The 24,910-nt window shown below is 37.1% G+C and overlaps 1 protein-coding gene across 2 annotated transcripts in view; it reads left to right on the top strand.

Moving 5' to 3' along the window:
- Positions 1 to 24,091, top strand: part of LOC123869126 — a 119,573-nt gene extending 95,482 nt beyond the window's left edge. For both annotated transcript variants that reach the window (XM_045911876.1, XM_045911875.1), the window contains exons 2-6: positions 1,835 to 2,043; positions 4,186 to 4,321; positions 18,739 to 18,872; positions 22,133 to 22,334; positions 23,666 to 24,091. In XM_045911876.1, the coding sequence (XP_045767832.1) occupies positions 1,835 to 2,043; positions 4,186 to 4,321; positions 18,739 to 18,872; positions 22,133 to 22,334; positions 23,666 to 23,853 (869 nt within the window). In that variant the 3' untranslated portion in view covers positions 23,854 to 24,091. The remainder of the gene's footprint in view (positions 1 to 1,834; positions 2,044 to 4,185; positions 4,322 to 18,738; positions 18,873 to 22,132; positions 22,335 to 23,665) is intronic.
- Positions 24,092 to 24,910: the final 819 nt, after the last annotated feature.

Below are 24,910 nucleotides of genomic sequence, written 5' to 3'. Positions count from 1 at the left end.
GGGGGTTAAAAGTAATATGTCTCACAAAAATCTAAATATTTGGTAGCACTACACAAAACCTCTCTATCGAATTCGGATATCAATTACTCAACTATACCGTACTCTTGGGACACCTCTCTAAATGGTAACAATTTAGGTTACGACGGTAATTTATGTACATAGGGAATAGCAGTAGATTACCCAGGTCATAATACTTTACTGTATCATAAAACATTCCATCAGCGAGCCATGGAGAGGGATATGTAAGGAGTTTCCCTGTGGAATACGATCAGAAATAAGAAGATTTGAAGGAGAATTGGGGTCACTGACATAACCCAAATCATTATCAAGCTGAAGTGGCAGTGGGCAGGCCATGCATGTCGTTGAGGCCAATGGAGCCAGAAAATCTTTGAGCGGAGACCGCGTATAAGCAAGCGTATTATAGGACACTCACTAGTACAACGTACGATGGACTGATGATATAAAGAGGCTGGCGGGAAGTGGCTGGATGAAGAAGGCTGAAGGACGAGTGTGATGGCGCTCTTTAGAGAAAGCTTAAGTTGAACAGTGGGCGGTAATAATCAGTGACCATGATGATAATAATAAACCATTGACTGGTTGGTCTAGCTATTAGCGTATTGGACTAGGTTCTATCCCCAGGTCGGGTCAAAAACATCTCAATAGCAGCCCGAAGCGAGCACGTAAAACTGAGATATTTTTGAATAATATCAATTGTTATATAACTCATTAATACTGACTTAATAGACTTTGAGATTCCAAAACTTGAACAATTGTTTGTTTGGTATTATTTCTATTCACAATTTTATGATTAAAATGTTCACTGAAACATTTCACAACTTCAGTTCAGTCAGTTTTAGTAATAATTACTCAGCTTAAGTAATTAAATACAAATACTCCAACTTAAATTAATAGCAAAAGTCTATATTATGTCTGTTACCTTAGCAGGGCCCACTCGCTTAACCGATTTCGATGATATTTGGAACAAAGATAGCTTGCATCAGGAGATTGGCTAATTTTTTATCTCGGAAACGTGTTCCCACGGGCTTTTCTATACTAGATACCTACGGAATTCTAGAAAATCAAATAGGTCCCACAGAATTATTACAAAAGCTAAATCCACGTGGAAGAAGTTCGCGGACATCACAAGTAGCGAAGTAGGGAATAATATTTTAGCCCTTATAGATATAATACATGCGTGACATACCTAAATGTGATATTCAATTAAAGTTGTTTGAATTTTCTCTACTCGTATCTTTTAACCTCCATGACAACTTGACTTTAGTAGTTGAAAAGTCTGACTAATTTTATTATTGTTATCTTAGAAATTGAAGTCGTGAAGTAAAGTTTTATGACTCGAAGAAGTGTTCAGACGGCACCTTATTCAGACAGCGATATCCTTTGTCTAAAACGAGTTAGGTTATAGGTAGTTTAACTTTTCTTGAACTCTAAAGCTTACTGCACACCTAATAGTGCCGTACGCGCCAAATAACCTACTTACATTTTAAAAACCGGCCAAGTGCGAGTCGGACTCGCATACGAAGGGTTCCGTACCATTGTACAAGATAATATACTTACCTAACACTTTGTCTGTAGAACTTTAGACATTTTTTTTCGGACAGGCGGACGGACAGACGCACACACAGACAGACTGCCAGACATATAGGCAGACAGACTGCTAGACAAAATATTTACAGACAGACAGGCAGACATACAGACAATAAAGTGATTATTTAAGGGTTCCTTTTTCCCCTTTGAGGTACGAAACCCTAAAAATGTAGTGTTGAAACCTAGTAACAAACTAGGTCTAGTAACAAATGTATATTTTCTTTTCCAGGTGTAACAAGCTTACGCGACGTGAAACTCCTCGTGGAGCCCTCGACGGTCATCAAAGGAGGAACAGCAGCTCTCATCTGCTCGAGAGACATGCAGGGCGCTCCACTGTACTCTGTGAAGTGGTACCGCGGCAACCATGAGTTCTTCAGATACACGCCCAATGAGACACCTGACCTCAAAGTGTTTGGGCTGCCTGGTATCTATGTTGATGTGAGTTGATTTTTTTTCTTTACTAATCACTGTAATCAAAGTCAAAGTCAACTCAAAACTACCTGATCCGGTCGACTTGACCCGGGTAGAATTTCACACATGATAATATAACCTATGTTACTTTTTGATGGTTTGATCTTGACTTTGGCTTTGACCTTGACTTTGATTTTGATAATAACATTCTAATGGTGACAGAATTATTAAAATCGGTTCAGAGGAAGCGTTTTGTAGTTAGGGATGAGAATGAATAATCGTCATTTTTCATCATCGTTATATCTATAAAAGTCGGTATTTGAGCTTTTGGGCAAAAATTGAAAAGTCACAACTCAGGATTTTTGACAATTCCAAAACTTAAGTGATTTCCCCTCCGCATTTCGTCGCACCGCGTGCTGTGTGTCTCAGCCCTTATAGCTAACTGTGTTAATTATAATTTACAAAGGGATTCTAACTTATACAAAGAAAAGAAATATTCTTGTAAATTATATGTCTGAGCCGATTATAAACTTTCCGTATTGCTTATACAGGTATATGAATGTCGTTTGAATATTGTACTTCTGAAAAATAATTCGGACTGGATCGGTCTTACAAAGAAATTTCTTAATAATACCTTCAGTCGTTGAACTTTAGGGAATAAAATGTCGTTTCTTATGAATATATTCAATTTTATTCCAATAAGTGTTATTTCTGGAATGAAAGTTCTTTGACCTGATAATTTACGACATCAAACAAAATTCAGATTTTGGGATTTTGTCTGAATTTCGTAATTAGCTTCATCCGTGTATATTAGATATGAATGCAAAAGTCTGTCTGTCTGTTTGTTACCTTTTCTTGGCTTGACCGTAGAATGACGATCTTTACGCAATCCAGTATAGATGTAATAACTTGGGGCATGAATTCCGTTAAAATATTATGTTAAAACTGAATATTTTAACGGAAAACTACAGACATAGATATTAGTTCCTAGAATGTTCCTACAAAATTTCATTGAGTTTGATTGGTTAGTATTCAAATGAGAGCCAGACTACATTTGCTTGGATCACATTAAGCGGAACTTACATTATGATATTAGTGGCACGACATTAACTGCACGACATTAATTCATTATCAATTGCAAGTGTAAACGTTTAATTTCGTAATGCATGCATGCATTCATTTATGCATGCATTCATTAATGCATGCATTACGAAATAACGCTTTACGAATAAGGATCTCGGCGTGTAGAAGTCCCTACAAGAGACCTATGTCCAGCAGTGGACTAGATGAAGACTACGATAGTGTCTAAATCGGATCGGAGTCGTGTCGCACCATTCTATCTGCAGGATAGAAACATTCTTCGAATAAAATTCTCGTAGATTCAGATCGGGATATATCGAATATGGCCACGTTTTGTCTAAGGTTGCAGATTGAATCAATAGCAAACCGATTGGCACTAGAATACGCTGAGGCATTTCTTTTGAAGACTGTTTTATTTACTTGGAATTCATTTTTACCTGAATTTCGAAATCCAGTGTCTGTCTAAAGTATCAAGAAGTGACTTTGTATCTGTTTTTTTTTTCATGAAACGGCTGTTCATAGCTTATTTTTAATAACTCTTTTATACTATTACTAATAATCATTTAGTTAAATATTAGTATAAAACCATTATACTCACATAAAAATAAATAAAAAACTGTTTTAGAATATACAGGTAATTTCATATGATACCCCACTTGGTATAATTATCTTACTTTGAAAATTGAAACATATATTAATTTTTTTTAAATGATATAACTACAAATTCACGGTTTTCAGATTTATTCCTGTACTTGTGCTATAAGACCTACCTACCTACCAAATTTTATGATTCTAGGTTTTATAGGTTTTCTTGACAGACACGACGACGGACGGACGGACGGACAGACGGACAGACATACAGACAGACAGACAGACAACAAAGTGATCCTATAAGGGTCCGTGTTAGTCGATGCTCTGACTAATTTCAACTAAAGATTTTTGTATAAACCTGTGGAGAGGATACTGCCATTGGCGCTATTAGAATGCCATAGGCCTACTTTGTCGTATTAGTTTACAAATTTTGAAAAACCAAATTAAAGAATTTCGCGGACAGACCCGTTTAGTGCACCTTAATATTATAATTTTCAGATGAACCGTTCGAACGGGACGCAGGTTCTACTCCGGCGGTTAGAGCTGGGCCTGTCGGGCAACTTCAGCTGCGAAGTTACTGCGGACGCGCCCTACTTCGCCACGCAAATCACCACCAAGTTCATCGATGTTATAGGTAAGGACTCAGGCGCAGAGTAAAGGTGCCCACGCACTTGAACTGCCGCGCGGCGCGGCTGGAGAGAATATCGTGCGGGGCGCTGACGCGACGCGCAATTCAGCTGCAGTTCAGTTCGAGTGTGTGGGCACCTTTAGGGTGCCTTTCCACCAGAGATGTGCTATGCAGCTTGTGCTACGAAGATGTGAAATCTACGCTACGAAAATATGTGACCGTTTCCACCAATACTAAGCTATGTAGATGTGCGAGGAGGATGCGCTATGAAGATGCGCCGCCGCAAAGTAGCTGCGCGAGAAAGATGCGCAGTATCGAAAGTAGGCAAGCGGTGAGGAGAGAGGCGCTCACGCGTCCTGCCGTGCCTGTACATAGCTACACCACTCGCGACGGCCCATAGCAGGCATCCTTCCATATAAAAACATATCTCAGTTGAATGCGTTTCCACCAGTGCTAAGTTATGTGCACCAATGAATATGATTGGCGGATATCAAACGCATCCATAGCAACGTAGCATAGCACATCTCTGGTCGAAAAGCAGCCTAATAATAATAATGTAATACAAGTACACACTAGTGCCGGTACTCGAGCGCGACGTAGTCCAGCTCTATTGGGACCGGTCCATCATCACGGACAGGACTATTCTAGAGAATAAGTCTGACATCGTGGTGGTGGATCGGGCATAGTCGGGCAACATTCATATGTTTTCCTTCCGTTTTTTTGTCACATCCATCAATTCAATAAATTATTCGTCAAGTGCGAGTTGGACTCGTTGGGTTCCGTACCATCATACAAAAAAAACTTTTGGAAGGAAACTAACCCTAAAAAAAATATACGGACGGACGGACGGCAGAGGCTTAGTAACCCTAAAAAGCTTTTTAAAAAGTAATAGGACTTTTTTCCTCTATGGCATAGACTCATTAGATTAAATTTCCATTCCTAGGAATTTTAATTAACTTTCTTGTTCGAACAGTTAATATAAAATCCCTTTTCTTTGTACCTACTTGCTCGGTGTTTATTTTCATCGGAAGAAATTCTTTCTGTCGAGAAGTCTTCTTTAAAAGCGTAGATATTAGGATTTTAATGAAAGTACTATTTTTGTGAAAGAGGCTTTTTTAATCAGTTTTATTATAGACACAAAATCCGTGCGTGAAGGCGTCCATGTTGGGAAGGAAGAAGGACCATAGATTAAAAATGTGTAGACATAGTGACTGTTCCACAGAGTAGGCATTGTCTATTGATACAATATATTCTAACACCCCCCTTCAATGCTTACTTTATTATTAAAAATTTAGATACCTCCCAACATTTACACATTAATTAACAAAAATATACTTTACACACATACCTTAACAAAAATCGAAAAGCTAAGTTACATTTTAAAACAGACCAAAAAAATTCCAAATGATTAAAACCTTTAAAATTATATTATCAGGTGGACCATACATGAAAACTTATGCAACACATTTTTAGACAAAGCTTTTGTAAACATATCAGCCACCTGATGTTCAGTTTTTACATATTTCAAACAAATTCTACCTTTATTGACAAGTTCCCTTATATAATGATACCTTATATCTATATGTTTAAGCCTTTTTATACATGTGGTGCTTGCAACTGTAATAGCAGACTGATTATCACAATACATTATTATCTTATCAGTATGAATATCAAAATCTTGACAAGTTTTGCAACCAGCATGCTTCGCTTGCTGCCATGCTTAATGCTATGTACTCTGATTCCGTAGAAGAGAGACTCACTGAACTTTGTTTCTTAGAACACCATGAAATTAAGCAATTGGAATACATAAAACAATAGCCGGTGGTGGATTTTCTATCTTGCAAGTCTCCTCCCCAGTCAGCATCACAGTAGCCTATCAATGACGCATCATTACATTTGTATACTAACTTATAATTTAAAGAATATTTTACATATCTCAAAACACGCTTTAAAGAGCTTAACAAAGCAGTATTTGCTCTGTTTTGGAACCTAGAAAGTATAGAAATTGACACACATAGGTCTGGTCTTGTTCCTAAGACTGCATACATTAGACTACCTATTATCTGTCTACACTGATTTTCAATATTTTTATCACAACACTCTTTATTTTCCAATATTTTTGTATTAAAGTTTTGATCAATAGGGGTAGATATCGGTTTACAATCTTGCATGTTAAATTTTCTTAATACACTTTCTAAATAACGTTTTTGATTTAATTCAGTAATACCAGAATCTAAATTTTGCTTGACATTGATACCTAGAAAGTCTGACACTAAACCTAAGTCTTTCATGCTAAATTCTTTATTTAATAATAACTTAAAATCTGATATTTGTTTTTCATTACTTCCAAAAATCAACAAATCATCTACATATAGAAGAACATACATTTTATCTTTACTATCACACTTTGTATATAAACATGAGTCACATTGTGACCTTTTAAACCCAATTTTAGAAATTGTAGAGTTGAATTTTTGGTTCCAGCTTTTAGGTGACTTTTTGAGACCGTATAACGACTTATTTAGCTTAACTATATTTTTATCCCCACTATAAGCCCCATCAGGTAACTTTACAAACACCTTTTCATCAATTTCCCCATACAGAAAAGCCCCAGTAACATCCATTTGATATATAGGTAATTTACACTGAGTTGCTACTGCGGTAAATAACCTGAAAGTTGACAGCTTTGCCACGGGTGCATAAATATCATTTAAATCCATTAAATCAGTTTGCTCAAAGCCTCTAGCCACAAGCCTCGCTTTATATTGGATAGTATTACCTGATTTCTTCGTTCTGAAAACCCATTTACTGCTTATAGCGTTAGCATTTTGAGGTAAATCACAAAATTCCCAAGTATTGTTATTTTTTAATGTCTCTAACTCCCTATCAATAGCTTTTTGCCAACTACTAGCATCCTGCCTACACATAGCCTCTTTGTATGTAGTAGGTATTTCATCTACAGAAGAAACATTATTACACCTGAAAAAAGAGGTTTTCTTACGGATACGCTTAGGTTTATCTTGTGTATAGACCACAGTGTCATTTTCACTACTCCCACTTTGACTTTCAACCTCATACATACTTTCTTGTTCATCACGCAAGTTTTCTTCACACACAGTACTAGACTTTGATTCTAAGTTATCACTATGAGTGCTTTCTACATACACAGTTTCTTCATGTACTTGTGAAGACTGTTTTTCTTCAGAAAATGAACTTTTCATGAACACTACATCACGCCTAATGTCAACCGTGTTTTTGAATGAGAAATATATTCTATAACCCTTAACATTCTCACTGTAACCCACTAATATACCTTTTTCGCCTTTTGAGTCCCACTTCTTTCTTTTTTCTTTAGGAATATGGGCATAAACAGGTGTGCCGAAGATTTTTAAAGAATTTATATCAAACTTTTTGTTAGACCACAACTCATAAGGAGTTTCATCTTTTATAGTACTTTTACCTGTTCTATTTAAAACATATGCAGCTGTATTAACTGCCTCTGCCCACAAATATTTAGGTAACTTCTTAGCGCACAGCATAGTTCTAGCCGCTTCAATTAAAGTTCTATTTTCCCGTTCTGCCTTACCATTTTGCTCAGGACTATATGGCACTGTTTGTTGATGAATAATACCACGTTTATGAAACAATTGAGCTACATCTTTGTTCAAAAACTCTAACCCGTTGTCACTTCTAAAATATTTAACTTTATTTCCCGTTTCATTTTCAGATTTATTTAAAAAATTCTCTATACAGATCTTAACTTCATCCTTCCCTTTCAAAAAATACACACTCCTATAGTTAGAATAATCATCCTTGAAAACAACAAAATACCTTGCACCTCCAAGCGACGTTTGTTCCATAGGGCCACAAACATCAGCATGAATTAACTCACAAGTTTTGGTTGTTTTTATCTCACTACTTGGAAAGGGTAAACGATGGATTTTGCCCTCTAAGCAACTTTCACACTGTTCTTGCACACTACTTGCACCCTCAATGCAAATGTTATTATTTTTTAACACCTCTTTGACATAGGTCATGTTTTGGTGAGCAAGTTTTTGATGCCACTCATTTAAGTCTGTATTATTTTGCACCATATTTATTTCACTACATTTATAACGAAAATCTAAATAATAAAGGTTATCAATCCTCTTTGCAATAGCAGACACTTGGTTTTTCTTGTAAAATTTACATGAATTTTCATCTGTCACCATGACATAACCTTTAGACGTAACACATTTTACAGAAAACAAATTAGTTTTTAAGTCGGGGACATACAAAACATTATCTATGGTCGAGTCGACCCATACTTTACCATTATATACTTGTGCCATTAAACTGCCTGACCCTAACACTTTAATAGGTGTGCCATCTCCTAGCATTACAAATTTATTTGTCATATCAGTAAAAGAAGTGAACAATTCTTTATCTTTGCACATATGATCACTCGAGCCTGTGTCGACCAAAAAAGTAGATTGGTTATAATCTTTCAAAGAGTTTGAGACTACAAATGCATTGCTAGAGCTAGTACCTTGTTTATTTAGTCTAAATTTACACTGACTCTTCTTGTGACCTAATTTCCTGCAAAAATAACAGCGGAGTTCTGGCTTATTGTTACCGTAGGCATAATTTTGATTTTTCACTGGACTGTCCGTCTTCACTTTACACTCAGATTGAGAATGATTATAATTTTTAGACCGAAAACACTGAAACTTTTTACCACTATTCCTGTTAGCTGCAAAAGCTGATGCAGGCGTTGAACTCGAAGCCTCCTTCATCCTCTCCTCTTCCACGAGCAGTCGAGCAACCAAATTATCATACGTTTGTTTGTCATCCGGAGCAGACTCCCATGCTGACACAAAATGTTTGTATTTCTCTGGTAATGACATAAGCACCTTTGTGATTACAAATTTTTCTGAAATATCCTCTCCCATCTGCTTGAGATTGTTCTTAATTTCCTGGATTTTGGATAGAAAAAACGACATTTCCATACCTTCGTCGAATTTAAATTGGAAGAACCGTTGTTGGATTATGTGTATATTTGTCTCACTTTTCTGTTCATACACACTTTGAAGCTTTCTCCACATCTCAGCTGCAGAACTACAGGTTATAATATGCAACATGACGTCCTCAGTCATCCTTGTAACTAACAATGATTGAGCCTTTGCATCCTTGCTTTCCCATGAAGTTTTTTGTGTTGGATCATCGGGCTTGACGCTCTTACCCTCTACGATGTCAAACAAACCTTGCCCTCTCAGTAAAACTGATGTTTGAAATTTCCAAATGTTCCAATTTTTTGGACCCTCCAGTTTACATACCGTGCCTTGAGCCACTGGTATAATAGTTGTGTTTTCCATCTTACAGCTTGCTCCAACCAACTTGATTGTAATAATTGACTTCCTACCTTGAACAGGCAGTATTTGCAGAGATAATTCCGTACCTCGCCGACCGCGCCGCAATGGCCGCCACGCGTTTTTTCAAGTTGTAATATTTCACAATAAATAGTAATCAATGCAAAATCAAAATAGATTACGTGGCTGGGCCGCATAACCTATTAGGATTTTAATGAAAGTACTATTTTTGTGAAAGAGGCTTTTTTAATCAGTTTTATTATAGACACAAAATCCGTGCGTGAAGGCGTCCATGTTGGGAAGGAAGAAGGACCATAGATTAAAAATGTGTAGACATAGTGACTGTTCCACAGAGTAGGCATTGTCTATTGATACAATATATTCTAACAGTAGATAATTAAAATAAACATCTGTAAAACTTGGAAACTTTATGTTAGAAATATTGAAGTTTCAGAGAAGTTTTTAATTTTTTTTTTCTTTTACTTATTGTTAAATATGTATCCACACTAATAAGTAAATGCGAAAGTGTGTCTGTCTGTTTGTCTATCCGTCTGCTAGCTTTTTACGGTCCATCCTTTTTTGACGAAATTTGATAAATTTGACAAGCTATCTCAGCTTGTCTAGATCCGATTTTTTAGAAACTTGTATCCAGTTCACGAAAGATATCGTCTGAGTATTTGAAATATAGATAGCCACCCTGGAAAAGGTATAATGTACTTTTTATCCCAGAAAATCAAATAGCTGCCACGGAGACGGCGAATCATCTAGATTTCAGTATTTATGTATGGTATTTTGGGAAGATACTAAGATAAAGGAAAGTTTCAAAAAATTACGCATAGCTTTACAAGAAGTAGATAAATAAGTACAACAATACTACAATGATATTCTACTTATTACAAAAATAAAATAAAAATATGGCAAACCAATAAAACAACCTAATGGAAGGCAATGAAAATTCAATACACCTATTACTATAAGGGGCAATAGCATGGCGAGCAACTTGTTACCAATTCGCTGGAAATAATACAAAAGCGATACGAGAAATAGCTACCTACTTCTTATTACATGACTAGCCGATGCCCGCGACTTTGCCCGCGTGGATTTAGGTTTTTCGAAATCCTGTGGGAACTCCGTCCAGTAGTTTTTGCGTGAAGGAGTAACAAACATACACACACACACACACACTAGGTAACTAGATGACGCCTACGACTTCGTCCGCATGGATTTAGATTTTTATAATCCCGGGGAACTATTTAATTTTCCAGGATTAAAGTTGCGCGAATTTCCGGGATGCAAGCTAGATACCTTTGCACCAAGTTTCGTATAAGAATCCCACGGGAACTCTTTAATTTTTAAAAGTTAGGCTAAGTAAGATAACTATACCAAGTGGGGTATCATATTATTATGAAAGGGCTTTTTCTAAAACAGATTTGCATTTATTTTTATGTATTATAAGTTTTTGATTTATCGTGCAAAATGTCGGAAAAATATCCCGAGTAGGTACGGAACCCTCGGTGCGCGAGTCTGACTTGCACTTTGCCGGTTTTTTTTTTCATCAAAGAAGAATATGAAGATAACTAATTAGCTGTCGATATTGGATCTTCTTGAATCCAATGTTGCGGCTACATAACTATCGCAATAATCAACGCGTTAAACTGAGTGGCCTACCTAGTATTATTATATTAAATACAATATTATATAGCCCTTACGGGCTGTATAATATTGTATAATATAGTGGTTGTATATTTCTATGCCACCGTCATATTATTTATACAATTTTCTCGTTTTATCGCAAAATGAAACGAATTGCTCACAACATTATTGCCTTTCCTATATTACTATGATATTGAATTCACGTAAGATTTCTGTTTGGATGTTTTATTCGCTCGCCGTTTTATTGTATTATATTATATTTTATTATAAGAAAATCTTGTTATTTACAAACTCCAGAATTGTGTTTACGTATGTTTTTATTTCCGCGAAAAATGTCGTTCTATATTAGGGTTCCGTACTGAAGGGTGCCAACGAGACCCTATCACTAAGTCTGCGCTGTCTGTCCGTCAGTTTGTCTTTCTGTCAGATGGCTGTATCTCGTGAACGGTGAACCACAACATCTGCGTTCCGTTGTAGTGAAATATGAAGTCGCTTTCCAAGGCCACTGTAGACAATTTCAGGGAAAATATCCATCGCCATCTATCTCCACTCTCATCCCGCACAGTTTCGCCGTCAGCAGAAGATTTAGTGTCACTCGATACAGTATTGAGCCGCTATAAATCGTCGGCCGCAGCCGCAACGGTGGCAGTTACAAGTCTACGCCATTGTGAGATCTGATTTATAGCGGGTAGTTTCTTAGACAGAGTTTTGACTGTAAGAATAAATGATTAATGTCTAATGTTTTATGGTGTACCAGACGTCAATCATTACGTCATATCTACATTTCTGTGAGTTGTGATCCCTGCCATCCACATTCCATCTCTTTTTCATTGTGGTAAAATATATAGACCCTTTCCAAGGAGACTATAGACAATTTTAAGGAAAATATCCATCGCCATCTATCTCCACTCTCATCCCGCACAGTTTCGCCGTCAGCAAAAGATTTAGTGTCGCTCGATACAGTATTGAGCCGCTATAAATCGTCGGCCGCAGCCGCAACGGCGGCAGTTACAAGTCTACGCCATTGTGAGATCTGATTTATAGCGGGTAGTTTCCTAGACAGAGTTTTGACTGTAAGAATGAATGATTAATGTGTATAAGTGATTCGTGGACTACCAGGTGTAGTTTATGTTAATGTATTATATTAAGTTTCAATGCCAGAACAAACTCACCCTATCTTTATTCTATCCTAGCTGATGCCCGTGACTTCGTCCGGATCGGGGCTCCATGGTTTTATGAAATCTCCCATATCCCTTCTAGGTTAACCTGTTTCATTTACCATAAGGTAACATCACAGCCATTGGCTAACTAGTCGTCGAATAAAAAAACCTCTTCCCTCTGTTTAGATTAATGAAACTTTTCTAAATATAGATCGCTTTTAATTTGAAATCCTGGGAATGATCTAATTAAAGCTGAACAAGGCAAATTGTACAATGTATTTCTTGAGGGAACTTAATCCAACCAGCTTATCCTGGCCAAAGGAAATAGCTTGCGCCAAGAAATAACAGATTAGGGTCAAGCCATATTGACGCAACGTCGAAGCAACGAGTTCTCGAAGAAGTCGAGTTCGACGAAGTTTGCACTAAAATGTTACATAGCATCGTAAACCTTTTCTCCACTCTCTAAATAAAAACAGTTTCATATTATCCGCAATGTTTCTTCTTAACTCCATTCATTGCTGGAGATAAAATTCAGTAAGTGGGTACTATGTTTTCCTCAGTAGTCTCGCTCTTGACAAAGCGGTTGTAGTCATAACTTAAGTGTTGTGGCACGCTAGACTATTATGCGTCTCAAATGCACTCGTATAACCTTTCTCGTGCACTTATGTACCTTCATAAGGAAACATCCACCGCAGCCGTCACTTTGTCTGTTCATCTCATGGGCGATCTACCACGTGCTCTTATGCCATCTATTGCCTTGAACCATTAAACGTTCAATCAAAACATCGTCACATCTTGATACCTGAATAAAGAAAGCGAGAATGACTTGTTCGTCCTAAATTCTTTCCAATACACTTTAAATAATAAAATTAAGTAGTAAAATTTTAGAGTAGCAGGACGACACCTATGCTTCGAGTCTATGTGAGTGTGCTTTGACCTTAAGACTTCAGACAAATAGAGCATCGTAGAAAATAAACAGAGACAAGCGCTTGCACTTAGTATTACATGAATAAACAGATGTCGTATAGTGAACTTCATCTAGAAATAGTGCTCGATATTTCAAAACGTACAAATTGAAATAGGTACGTATACCTATTATTTCAAAGTAAACTATGCCATGCCACAGCGGCGGAGCTAAAAATTAAATTCTAAACTAGAATTCAAGTTCTTCTGAAATAAGTATATTAAATTTAAATGAAAATCAAACATAATTATGTAAAATGAAAACCTAGAAATTTAATACTGGAAATTCACATCAAATTTTCAGGTACAAAAAATCTTTTTAGTACCTGAAATTTTACTTGTGTAGTTAAAACTCTAAATTGAAATTCCTGAAACAATATTTGATTTTTTCCATTATTTCGCTATAACAAAGGGCTTTCGCAATAACATATTATATTTTATAAATAATATTCTCAGAGAACCAAATATTTTGCGCTAGGTGTAATATTCGACTTTTGAATTGGGACTAATTTTCAACTGATAGTTTTTTTTTCATTTTCATTTCATATCTTATATTAATTGTCTACCTAACGGCCTATAAATAAAGGGCCCAACCCAACTGATAGATAACCTACTTTATTTACCTAGTAAGGTCCAGTTGCATGACAGGCGATTAAAGTTACTTAACGGTTACTGATAAACTTAACCTTCAATAAGAGCAAAGTTGCACGAGTCGTGGTATGTACCCCTCATCTACAATATTAAATGAATAAGCTTATAATCAACATATAAAGCCTTTGTCACCTGGATCATAACAACAAAGCGATTGAGCGATTCATCATAATCGGCTCTGTAGTCTAGGCGCTACGGTGGAACACATACATACATACATACATACACACATACATACATACATACATACATACATACATACATACTTACGTACATACATACGTAGACTGCCAAAATCATAACCTTTCCTTTTGGTTTTTTCGTAGTCGGGGTAAAAAGTATTTTCATTTTTCTCTAAACGTATCTAAGAATAAGAACAAATACTCCCTAACTTAAATTTCCACAGCAATCCTTTAGGCAAATACCTAGGTCTCAACTCAGTTGAAATCGAATCCCAGTAGATTGTAAATAACATGTTCTGGATCGCTGCGCTACACTAGTAAACTGTAAGGCTCTTTACGCACTGCATCCGATCCGAATAGTAGATGCGCCGGCCACACAGGCCGCGTATGCGTCGCGTAGCATTGCGTTGTAATGTATGGAACTGTATGAGACATAGCATACCGCTTGTGTGGTGTAAACGTTCACGTAGACGTAATGCGTACAGTTATGTCTACGAATTCACGCGCGTCACAAGCAAGTGTCACGTGTACGTGCGCGCGTGTGAATCGGCTTTAAAATGCTGGTGGAAAATGAAAGTCGGATCTAGTATGCTACACGGTTACTTTGGATCGAAAATTCTCGGATTCGAATCGGATACAGTGCGTTGTGCATAAAGAGTCTGAAAATATTCTGGCTCGTCACATTGAGATTTCATTAGAAAAGGTAGAGAACAGGATGGCAAGGCACACTCCTTCCACACGGAAATCAAGCGGTGTTATGGAATATTATAAATACGAAAGTGTCTGTCTGTCCGTTTATCTGCTACTGTTTCACGACCCATTCGTTTAGCCGATTTTAACAAAACTTGACCCAGACAACACATAACTGCAGATAGGTAGTAAAATTATAACAACCCTTATTATATATACCTATCCGTTTCATGAACTACTATTAAATATACCTATAAATCATGAATGAATGGTATTTACCTAGTGTTCCTAACACTGTTTCTCCTTCGGAGTATATTCAAGACGAAATATTACCCTGTTAGCACTAACCAGTTTCTTGTCTTGTTATGTCGAAATACACGTTTGTTTCCGACTTACTACTCCGCCTGTAGTTAGTTCCTCTGTAAATCATTCGTATCTTCCAAACTGCTTCGAAACACTATTATAGTTTACTAGATGATGCCCCCGACTACGTCCGCGTGGATTTAGGTTTTTTTAAAAATCCCATGGGAACTCATTGATTTTCCGGGATATAAAGTTGCCTATGTCCGTCCCTGGGATGTAAGCTAACTCTGTATCAAGTTTCATCAAAACCGGTTAAACTATTGGGTCGTGAAGAGCTAGCAGACAGACAGACAGGCACTTTAGCATTATACTATATATTTTATAATATTATATTAGTATATTAGTATAATTAGTATATTAGTATTAATATATTCGTATAGTATGGATATGGATGCTTTGGATAGATGTTGCTTAAACACGGGACAGGATACGGAACTTTAAAACTTGCTCGGGGCATGGGTTCAACTGGTAGAAGCTTCTTGAGAATTTATCTAAATTCCGTGTTTTCGGTTCTCTAGTGAAATGAGGACCCCTAAAAGTTTTGTCCACCAGTCCATCTGACCGTCTGTTTTTCTCGGCTATTTTATTCAAAAGCTATTAATGTGTGCTAATGCTAAAAATTGTAATCAATGTAAAGTGGAAATACAATCATATTATTTGTAAACGATGTCTGTTAACTTCTACACTACAACTAATGCAGATGCAAAGTACTGGAACGCAAGTAAACTACCTGATTGATCTAGAATACCTATGTTATTTAGATACGTTCATTCAGGTTTCACTGCGTAAGGGTGGTTCCAGACTATAGTTTTTCCTGCCCGTTATTACGCTGATTTTGACATACACTACGCGTTTACATACGCGCTACATTTCCCGCTTCAATTTACATGTTGCAGCGAAATGGCATAAACCGCGAGTTAGCTAACTCCCTTAGGGATATGGCTAACGCCATAACCCCTACCATAGTTATACAACCTTTAACGGTATATTCGTTTTATAAACCGATTTATATGAAATGTGGTAGGCGCAAAGGTAGCTTACGCCCCGGAAACTGAATTCGGAAAATTATTATCCCGGAAAAGCAAAGAGTTCCTACGGGATTTTTCAAAAACCTAAATCCATGCGGACGGAGTCACGGGCATCGTCTAGTATGATAAAATAAATCCTTTAGAGATGCAAAGGACAGCTCAAGGTAATTTCAACTGTTGAAACCCAGGTGGTTTCAACAGTTGTACCTGTAAATGCGGAATTGCAATGGACGTATTGCTATTTGCCAATATATTGCAGTAGCTCTGTAACTAAGACTGAGGGAAAGTTCGCCCGAGTTCAGTTAAATAGTTCGATGCAATACTGAACCTGCTATTTACAATCTACCCACTGAGATTCGATTTCAACTCAGATGAAAATCATTCATGGGGTAGAAACATTGATGTAAAATAGTTGGTATAGCTGACGGATTACGAACAAAATGTCGTTAGCCAATTATACACACCTATGTTTCTTATTACGAAATGTAGAAAAAAGTTATATAATACTAGAGGATGCCCGCGACTTCGCGTGGATTAAGATCTTTATAGATCCCGTGGGAACTATTTGATTTTCCGGGAAAAAAATTGCCTATTTTGATTACAGGGACGCCAGCTACTTCGGTACCTAATTTCATACAAATCGGTTAAGTGGATGGGTCTTTAGGAATCCCGCGGGAACTCTTTCATTTTCCGGGATAAAAAGTAGCCTATGTCCGTCCCTGGGATTTAAGCTAACCCTGTACGTCAGAATCGGTTACACTGTTGGGCCATGAAAAGGTAGCAGACAGACAGACAGACAGAGAGCCAGATAGACAGACAAACAGACAGACATACTTTCGCATGTATAATATTGGTATGAAGGTATGGACTAACAACATCAGTTTATTATAAACCTTAACACTTGAACATAAAGTTTAATAACGATTGCAAATATTTTATATTTAAGACCTCTTGTCAACGACAGTAAATTTATCGCAATTACTACATCTAAGTACTTATCCGATTCACGATCTAAACACGGAAGGTAATTCAATAAATCGTATTGAGCCTCCGTAATCCAACAAATAGGTTTCGCCGGTGTTAAGATTAAAATAAGAAGTAAGCTAAGATGGATCCCGAACGAACTTAATGCAAGAGAAATGACCCTTTTAAAACGACTAGACATCCAGTTAGTTGGAGTGAGGTTAGGTAATAGTGCTGTATTTCAGTCGGAGACCTCTAATCTTGAGGATGTAACTGTTGCCTTTATATTAGCTCCACGATGCATCTTCTTAATTGCATCCTATATATTTTGTTTAAAGAGCGTATAAATATACTAATATGAGTACGTGACTTGGTCAAATAACAATTGATTTAATCCACTTTGAAGGGATTTGAAATCCGTTAATAGTTGTTTACTCATTTACTATAGTTTTCTTAATCATCCATACTACACACACATTTTAGAGCTGTAGCCGGCAGGAAATATTGTGCATCGACCTTTAGAAAGGGATTTCGGCTTCATAGAGCATTGCCTCTGCCACTCATGCCTATGTGACGTTTGTCAGTCTCAGCGACAGAGACAACGCTCTACAAAACCGCTATCTCTTTTCAAAGGTCTTACAATATTTCCTGCCGGGTATTATGTACCAGCTTTTCTCCACGACTTCGTTTGCGTAATTTATAGCCTTGAGACGCATTTGGGGATAATGTAGCTATATATCAGTGAAAAGATCTTCAGAAACGCGTCTTTAGTTCCTCTGGAGAGGGCCGACATCCAAACTCATAAACTTACAAAACCTATTCATAATATTACTACCTACATGATGCTCTTGACTACATCCGCGTAAGTCTCAATTTCTTTACCCCGTGGGAACTTAGATTTTTCGGTATAAAAATAAGTAGCCTATAGAATAGAATATAATAGGATTTTTATTCAAATAAACTTTTACAAGTGCTTTTGAATCGTCAAAAACAAAATAATTTACCACTGGTTCGGAATGCCGTTCCTACTGAGAAGAACCAGCAAGAAACTTAGCGGTTGCTCTATATTCGTCTTCTGGATGCAAACTAGGTATTTCTGTAGATACATGTTGCCCGCTATTTGTTTGATGAGACTTAAGTTTTTTCAAAAATTCCGTGGGAACTTTTTGATTTTCCGGGGACGAAAAGTGGCCAAATCCTTCCCCGGGATGCAAGTTATCTCCGTACCAAATTACGTCAAACAAGGATGGGCTGTGATGAAAAACTAATAGACAGACAGACACACTTTCGAGTTTTTAATATTATTATGCGAAAGTGTGTAGGTATGTCTGCCTGTCTTCTTAGACTGCGTCTCTCCTTGCCAGGGAAGACCACAGTCAGTGCCAATAAATAAATAAAACAATAATTTTTTCTGGTTTCCAGCGCTACCAACATTACTGCCGGTGCTCGTGACAGACAAAGACCGCTACCAACCTGAAGAAATGCTACGCGCTAACTGCACCTCCCCGCCTGCAAGACCTGCCGCCAACCTTACTGTTTTTATCAACGAAGAACCGGTAAAATGGCTTATCATTTTCAATGATTTTAACCTTATTTCGTGGTTTAACGAAATTTTGTATTGTAGACAAATTCCTTCTAGATGGCCTGGCCTGCTTGCAACAAATCCTATATGACATTAAATGAGGCTAATATCGATTTTATTAAATTACCATAAATGTTATATCACTTCTAACAATTCAAACCATTTTTAAAAATAGCATAACAATAACCAGTAAGTAAATGAGTTCAAATCTGAAATTACATACAATACGGCGAAAGTTTGCTATTTCTTGTTCAATTCTCCATCACATAAGTATACCCGTAGAACCAATTTCACAATAAAACACGAAAGCAATAATATTATCAAGTTGGCTTCTTCAAGAGTTTAAAGTTGAAACTTCATCGTCGTCTCAGTAAGGCAGAAAAATTCCACTCTTTAGACGCACGACTGCGCTCAGTTTGAGTTTTCAACACTCCAGGAACTCAGTAAAAAGTTTCGAGAAAGTTCTTTATGTTTGTGAGTCCACCATATTTTATCATCTCTCATGTGGATACGTGCTTGCTTTAGTAGATGCCGTATAAATCATTGGACAAAACTTAAGAAAAAGACAAGAAATCATGGAGAAAAAATCGGTCAAGTGCGAAACGGGCTCACAAGGGTTCCGTAATATTGTTTTTTACAGATAAAGTCCTTTTATTTAACATCCCACTTGGTATATTAATCTAACTTCGTAAGTTGAAAATACTAATTATTTTGCTCACGAGCACATTTTAATTCGTGACCACAAATTCACGGTTTTCGGATTTTCCCCCTTACGTGTGCTATAAGACCTACCTATTTGCCAAAATTCATCATTCTAGGTCAACGAGAAGCACCCTATAGGTTTTCTTGACAGACACGACAGGCGGAGAGACTGACGGACAGACAGACAACGAAATGATCCTATAAGAGTTCCTTTTCTTTTTGAGGTACAGAATCCTAAAATCGCAATCTGCTTTTGTCTGTGTGTTACTATTTTTAACCCCCGACCCAAAAAGAGGGATGTTATAAGTTTGACGTGTGTATCTGTCTGTGGCATCGTAGCGCCTAAACGAGTGAACCGATTTTAATTTAGTTTTTTTTCGTTTGACAATTACGCTACTATTCATTTTATACGTTAAATAGAACATTATTAAAAGTTTTACTGGCTATAATATTTATTTCATACTCTCTTTATTTTGCTGTCTATTTTACATGCTCGTTGAGCTCCCAAAATTTTTAGTTTGTTTAATTTCACAAAGAGTTTCGAGGCAGTTTCGTTTGTAATATTTTTTTTCGTGAATAAAATGGTTGAATTTAGTTCGAGTCCTGTTCCATGTTATATCGAAAGCTTTTTCGCATCAACTCGAAAAGCAATCGAGCCCGATCCTTCAAACTTTGTTCTAGTTTTATATTTCAGTCAACTGGTTTTTGATTTTGCAGGACGTTTAGGTATTATTTTTTGTTTAAATCTCTACATTAATTGTTTTTTTTTAGCGAAAAGTTTTTAAGCCCAATTTTGAATTATTCCGATACAAGTTAGCACTTGACTGAAATCTTACCTAATGGTAAGTGATGATGAGTGTATGGTATACTGGTATTTATAAAATTCTAAATTGTATTCTATTATGAATTGTATTGAGTGTAAATGTTTTCTACACTAACCTATTGAATTTTTTGTAAAAACACAAAAAAATACTCCGGATTATCTAGCGCACTTATAATATATATGTCAATATCTGTGTATTTTTCATATCTACTGCCATTGTACTGAGGCAATTTCTTTTCGAGATAAGAGTGCTCTTCCGCTTAGTGTCTAATCACACGGACCACAAGCAGAGCACACGGCTGTATCGCCAGGTAGTGGTCGTATTGCAGCCGTATAAATTTGAGTCCTTCGCAGAACTCATACTTCGCAAAAGCGATTGACTTGTGGTTCTAAAGGGGCTGGAATGGAGACTTCGCACCAAGACACCCCACTAAGAAGGTCGATATAAAAGGAATCGCAGGGAGACAATGAATCCAAGTGCCGCATGAGCGCGACGCGACGTGTGAAAGTCCCTACAAGAGACCTATGTCCAGTTGTGAACATGACGTATCCGTTGATAACGAAGATAACGAAGAAGAAGATAATGAAGTTGCATTGTTTCAGTCACGAATCACTAAATCTGATCGGTCACTAGCATGCGTATGCTGCAAGAAGTTGCATCTCTTTCTACGATATTGATGGTGTTTACTATTTTATATGCTAGTCACAGTCAGTGAACGCAATTTTAAACTGCAGTACATTATTATCATCATCGTCATCCCGTCCACAATAAGATATAGGCCTCCCTTAATGAGTGGAGTGACAGCCAGTCCTCAGCTTTCCTCATTTTGCCACTTCCCACAATATGTTACGTGTAATTGGTACTAAGCCTTTATGTACAATTTTGTGCTCGGCGACATTTGCCGCTATAGTTATAATTTTTTTTTTAATTTTCAAAGATAAACATTGAAGATTTAGCGTAATGTTGGGCACCTTTACTGAGAATATGCCTATTCATTTTTGTTTTAATCTTGGTTATATTTGTGGCACGTCTAAAAGTACCCTTACACTTGAAGAGCAATTATTCAGTTTGGTCCTTAAAACTTCGTCCTAGTTCAAACGTAAGATCCCGGTTTGATTTCCTTTGCCGAGATATTATTTGTATTTTCAATAATAGTTCTTTCTATTCTTGAGTACTTCTTCAGTGACGATAGAACTTTTTCCAATATTGTTTTTTTTTGTACGAGTAAATATAGCTCGGTTTTCTAGAAAATACAGTTAAAAAATTGACCCTCGTCTAAAGTTTGGGTCTTACATTTACGTTACTCAGAGTAAAATATCTGTAAATTATAAGAAGTAGTCGTAGGCAAAAGCGGTGATAGGCCCTGTGGTTAAGACATCAGACTTCTTTTCGGGGGGGTTCGATCCTGGGTACGCACTTCTCAGGCATGTAGATTTCTTGACGATGTTTTCCTTCACCGTTTCAGCAAGTGATATTTAATTGCTCAAAATACACATAGCTCCGAAATATTAGAAGTGTGTGCATGGGTTTGAATCCCCGTCCTTTCAAATAGGAAGCGGGCGTCTTAGCCACAAGCCTATCACGGCTCTTACAATATACCCATGCAATACCCATTATCCACGCAAAAAATTACGCCGATCTGTTGCTCCGTTGTGACGTGATTGAAGGACCAACCAACAAACAAACACACTTTCACATTACATTTCAGATCAGAGCATCAGAGACAAGTCTTCAGCCATTTGACAACGGTCTCCTAACAGCCAAAGTCAACGTGGAAGTGAAGGTGACACCAGAACTCTTCCCCGGCGGAAGACTGAGGGTCGCCTGCTATGCCACATTGTACGACGTTTACAACCAGTCTGCTAAGCTGGACTTCCTCACACCGGAGACGGATCCCAGACCTGAAAGAAGTAATTAATATGTTATATAGTAAGTAACGTTTTATAGTTAACCGTGAAGGAAGATATCGTGAGGAAACCTGCATGCGTGAGAGTTCTCTAAGGTGTGTGAAGATTGCCAATCCGCACTTGCCCAGCGTGTTAGACTATGGTCAATATTCTTCTCATTCTGAGAGACCCGTGCTCTGTAGTGAGCCGGCGATAGGTATATCATGGTGACAGTAACAATGCCCGGTTTGCACAGTGCAAGCTGGCCTGCCTACTAATTCGCTTGCTCAGTGTTTAACACTGAATGATAGCTACCGATCTCGCTTGATATTTATTTTCAACTAGCCGATGCCCGCGACTTCGCCCGCGTGGATTTAGGTTTTTTGAAATCCCGTGGGAACTCTTTGATTTTCCGGGATAAAAAATAGCTTATGTGTTAATCCAGGATATTATCTATCTCCATTCCAAATTTCAGCCAAATCCGTCCAGTAGTTTTTGCGTGAAGGAGTAACAAACATACACACACACACATACAAACTTTCGCCTTTATAAAATTAGTGTGATCGTGTGATTAGTGTGATTAGTGTGATAAATAGTGTGTGTAAGTTTTCTATGAAAAAAATATTATAATGTCATTCAATGAAGCAGCAATGTAGAACTAATCGTTAAATGCGCTCGGAGGCTATCATTTATAGGAATTACCATAAGAGTTGGACAGAAACATTTTTTGTTTTCACTTACCTGCCCGCATTCTCGCCTTATTTGTAAAAAGCAACACTCACATTTTGACATACAAATGAAAAAGTTATCTGATAAGCAGATGACAGATAGATAGACAGATAGAAAACTTTATTGCACACAAAACATGAAATAACCGAGACAAAACAAATAAACTAAAACAGGGTAAAAACTAGAAAGGGTGCAAACCCTTAACTAAGTCTGTCCGTCTGTCTGTCAGCGCACTGTATATTATGAACCGTAATACTTATGGAGTTCAAATGTTTCCTTTGGCCAGTTTTTACGAATGAAATGATCTGGTATATATCGAAAGATGCCTATTAATATAAAATCTTGCTTTTTTGACTAACTTCCCATAGCACATGGAATCCTAGTTTGGGGGCCAGGAATTTTGAGTGTTTCTACCTAGGTTTACCTTGTAAATGCCATATAGGTAGCTCAACGGTTATAGGAGCGGACTGAAAACCGAAAGGTCGACGGTTCAAACCCTACCCGTTGCACTATTGTCGTATACACTCCTAGCACAAGCTTTACGCTTAATTGGAGGGGAAAGGGGAATGTTGGTCATTAAAATGGCTAATATTCTTTATTTAAAAAAATGTTGTTTTTTTTTTCAGTAACACTCGGAGGTGGAACATCGAAGTGCGTCCTCAATTGGCTTCTCCTGCTGCTTCTCTTCTTCTTACCAATGATGGTAATGGGAGAAGACTACGGCCTTCTCAGTGGGGACTTCCTAGATATACCCTACACGTACTATGACGAAGAGAGTGAAGACAAAGCGATCATCTCTCTAGTGGGAGGGTGAATTTAGAATATACCAGACTAGTTAGTAAATACCAAATACGAATCTTGTCCGTGCAGAGGCGTAAACGTGAATTTTCAAGTTAATTAAACGTGCATAAATTAATTCAACTCAAATTCTTTATTAATTAAGTTCATTACTAATTTAGATTTAACGAAAACAAAATGTGGTTTACAGTCCGTACAAAATGACTTCACACGTGCCATTTTAACTCTATGCGTCAGAGGGGTCTCTCCGTCATTCGCTCCATACAAACGTAGTTCCAATTTCATTTGAATATTAAGCAACCAAATTGCATGAAATTTTGCAGACATATTTTAGAAACTAATATCTATGCCTGTGGTTTTCCAGATTTCTGTTAAAATATTCGGTTTCAAAGTTACGAGGTTTTAAAAATTCACATACAAATATTTGAGCGCCTGTAATTTTAAAACTACATATTTCTAGAAAAATCTAAAACACCACAGGCACAGATATTAGTTTCTAGAATATGTCTGCAAAATTTTAATGGACTTTGGTTGCTTAATATTCAAATGAAATTGGAACTACGATTTTATGGAGTAAGTGACGGAGAGAACCCTGTTAAAATAGGACTAAAATGTACTGTTGACATGATATTTGACACATAAAGTTAAAATGGCGCGTGAGAACTCATTTTTTACGCATTATACAGCATCTTTAGCATCTTCTAGCGCGGGGGCTGTGTGGGTGTGTGGGGCGTCCCCACCCCTATTGCCATCTTGACCTGTCGCAAACTAGAGGTACCTAAGCACTATTTAAATTAACGGTTAACTTGAAAATTTCGACAAGAGCCTCAGAAGTGAATTCAATCTGTTGATATTATTAAATGTATTTAAGATAAGATAGATCGAAACAAATAGTAGGTAACTACATACGCTCAGAAGTCAAGATTAATTTCTCGCATCGGAGAAATAAATCATTGCTTCTGCAATCTAACTTTACCTACCCATATCTCAAAATCTATGCGTTTTAAGTTTTAACATAGACAAACATGGCAATATTATTTAAAGGCCGATTTTTTAATCGTCAAATACTTTTA

Source organism: Maniola jurtina, chromosome 10 (genome assembly GCF_905333055.1).
Source record: "Maniola jurtina chromosome 10, ilManJurt1.1, whole genome shotgun sequence".
NCBI lineage: Eukaryota > Metazoa > Arthropoda > Insecta > Lepidoptera > Nymphalidae > Maniola > Maniola jurtina.
The sequence above is the reverse complement of the archived record's forward strand: the minus strand, read 5'-3'. Positions and strand labels throughout refer to the sequence as shown.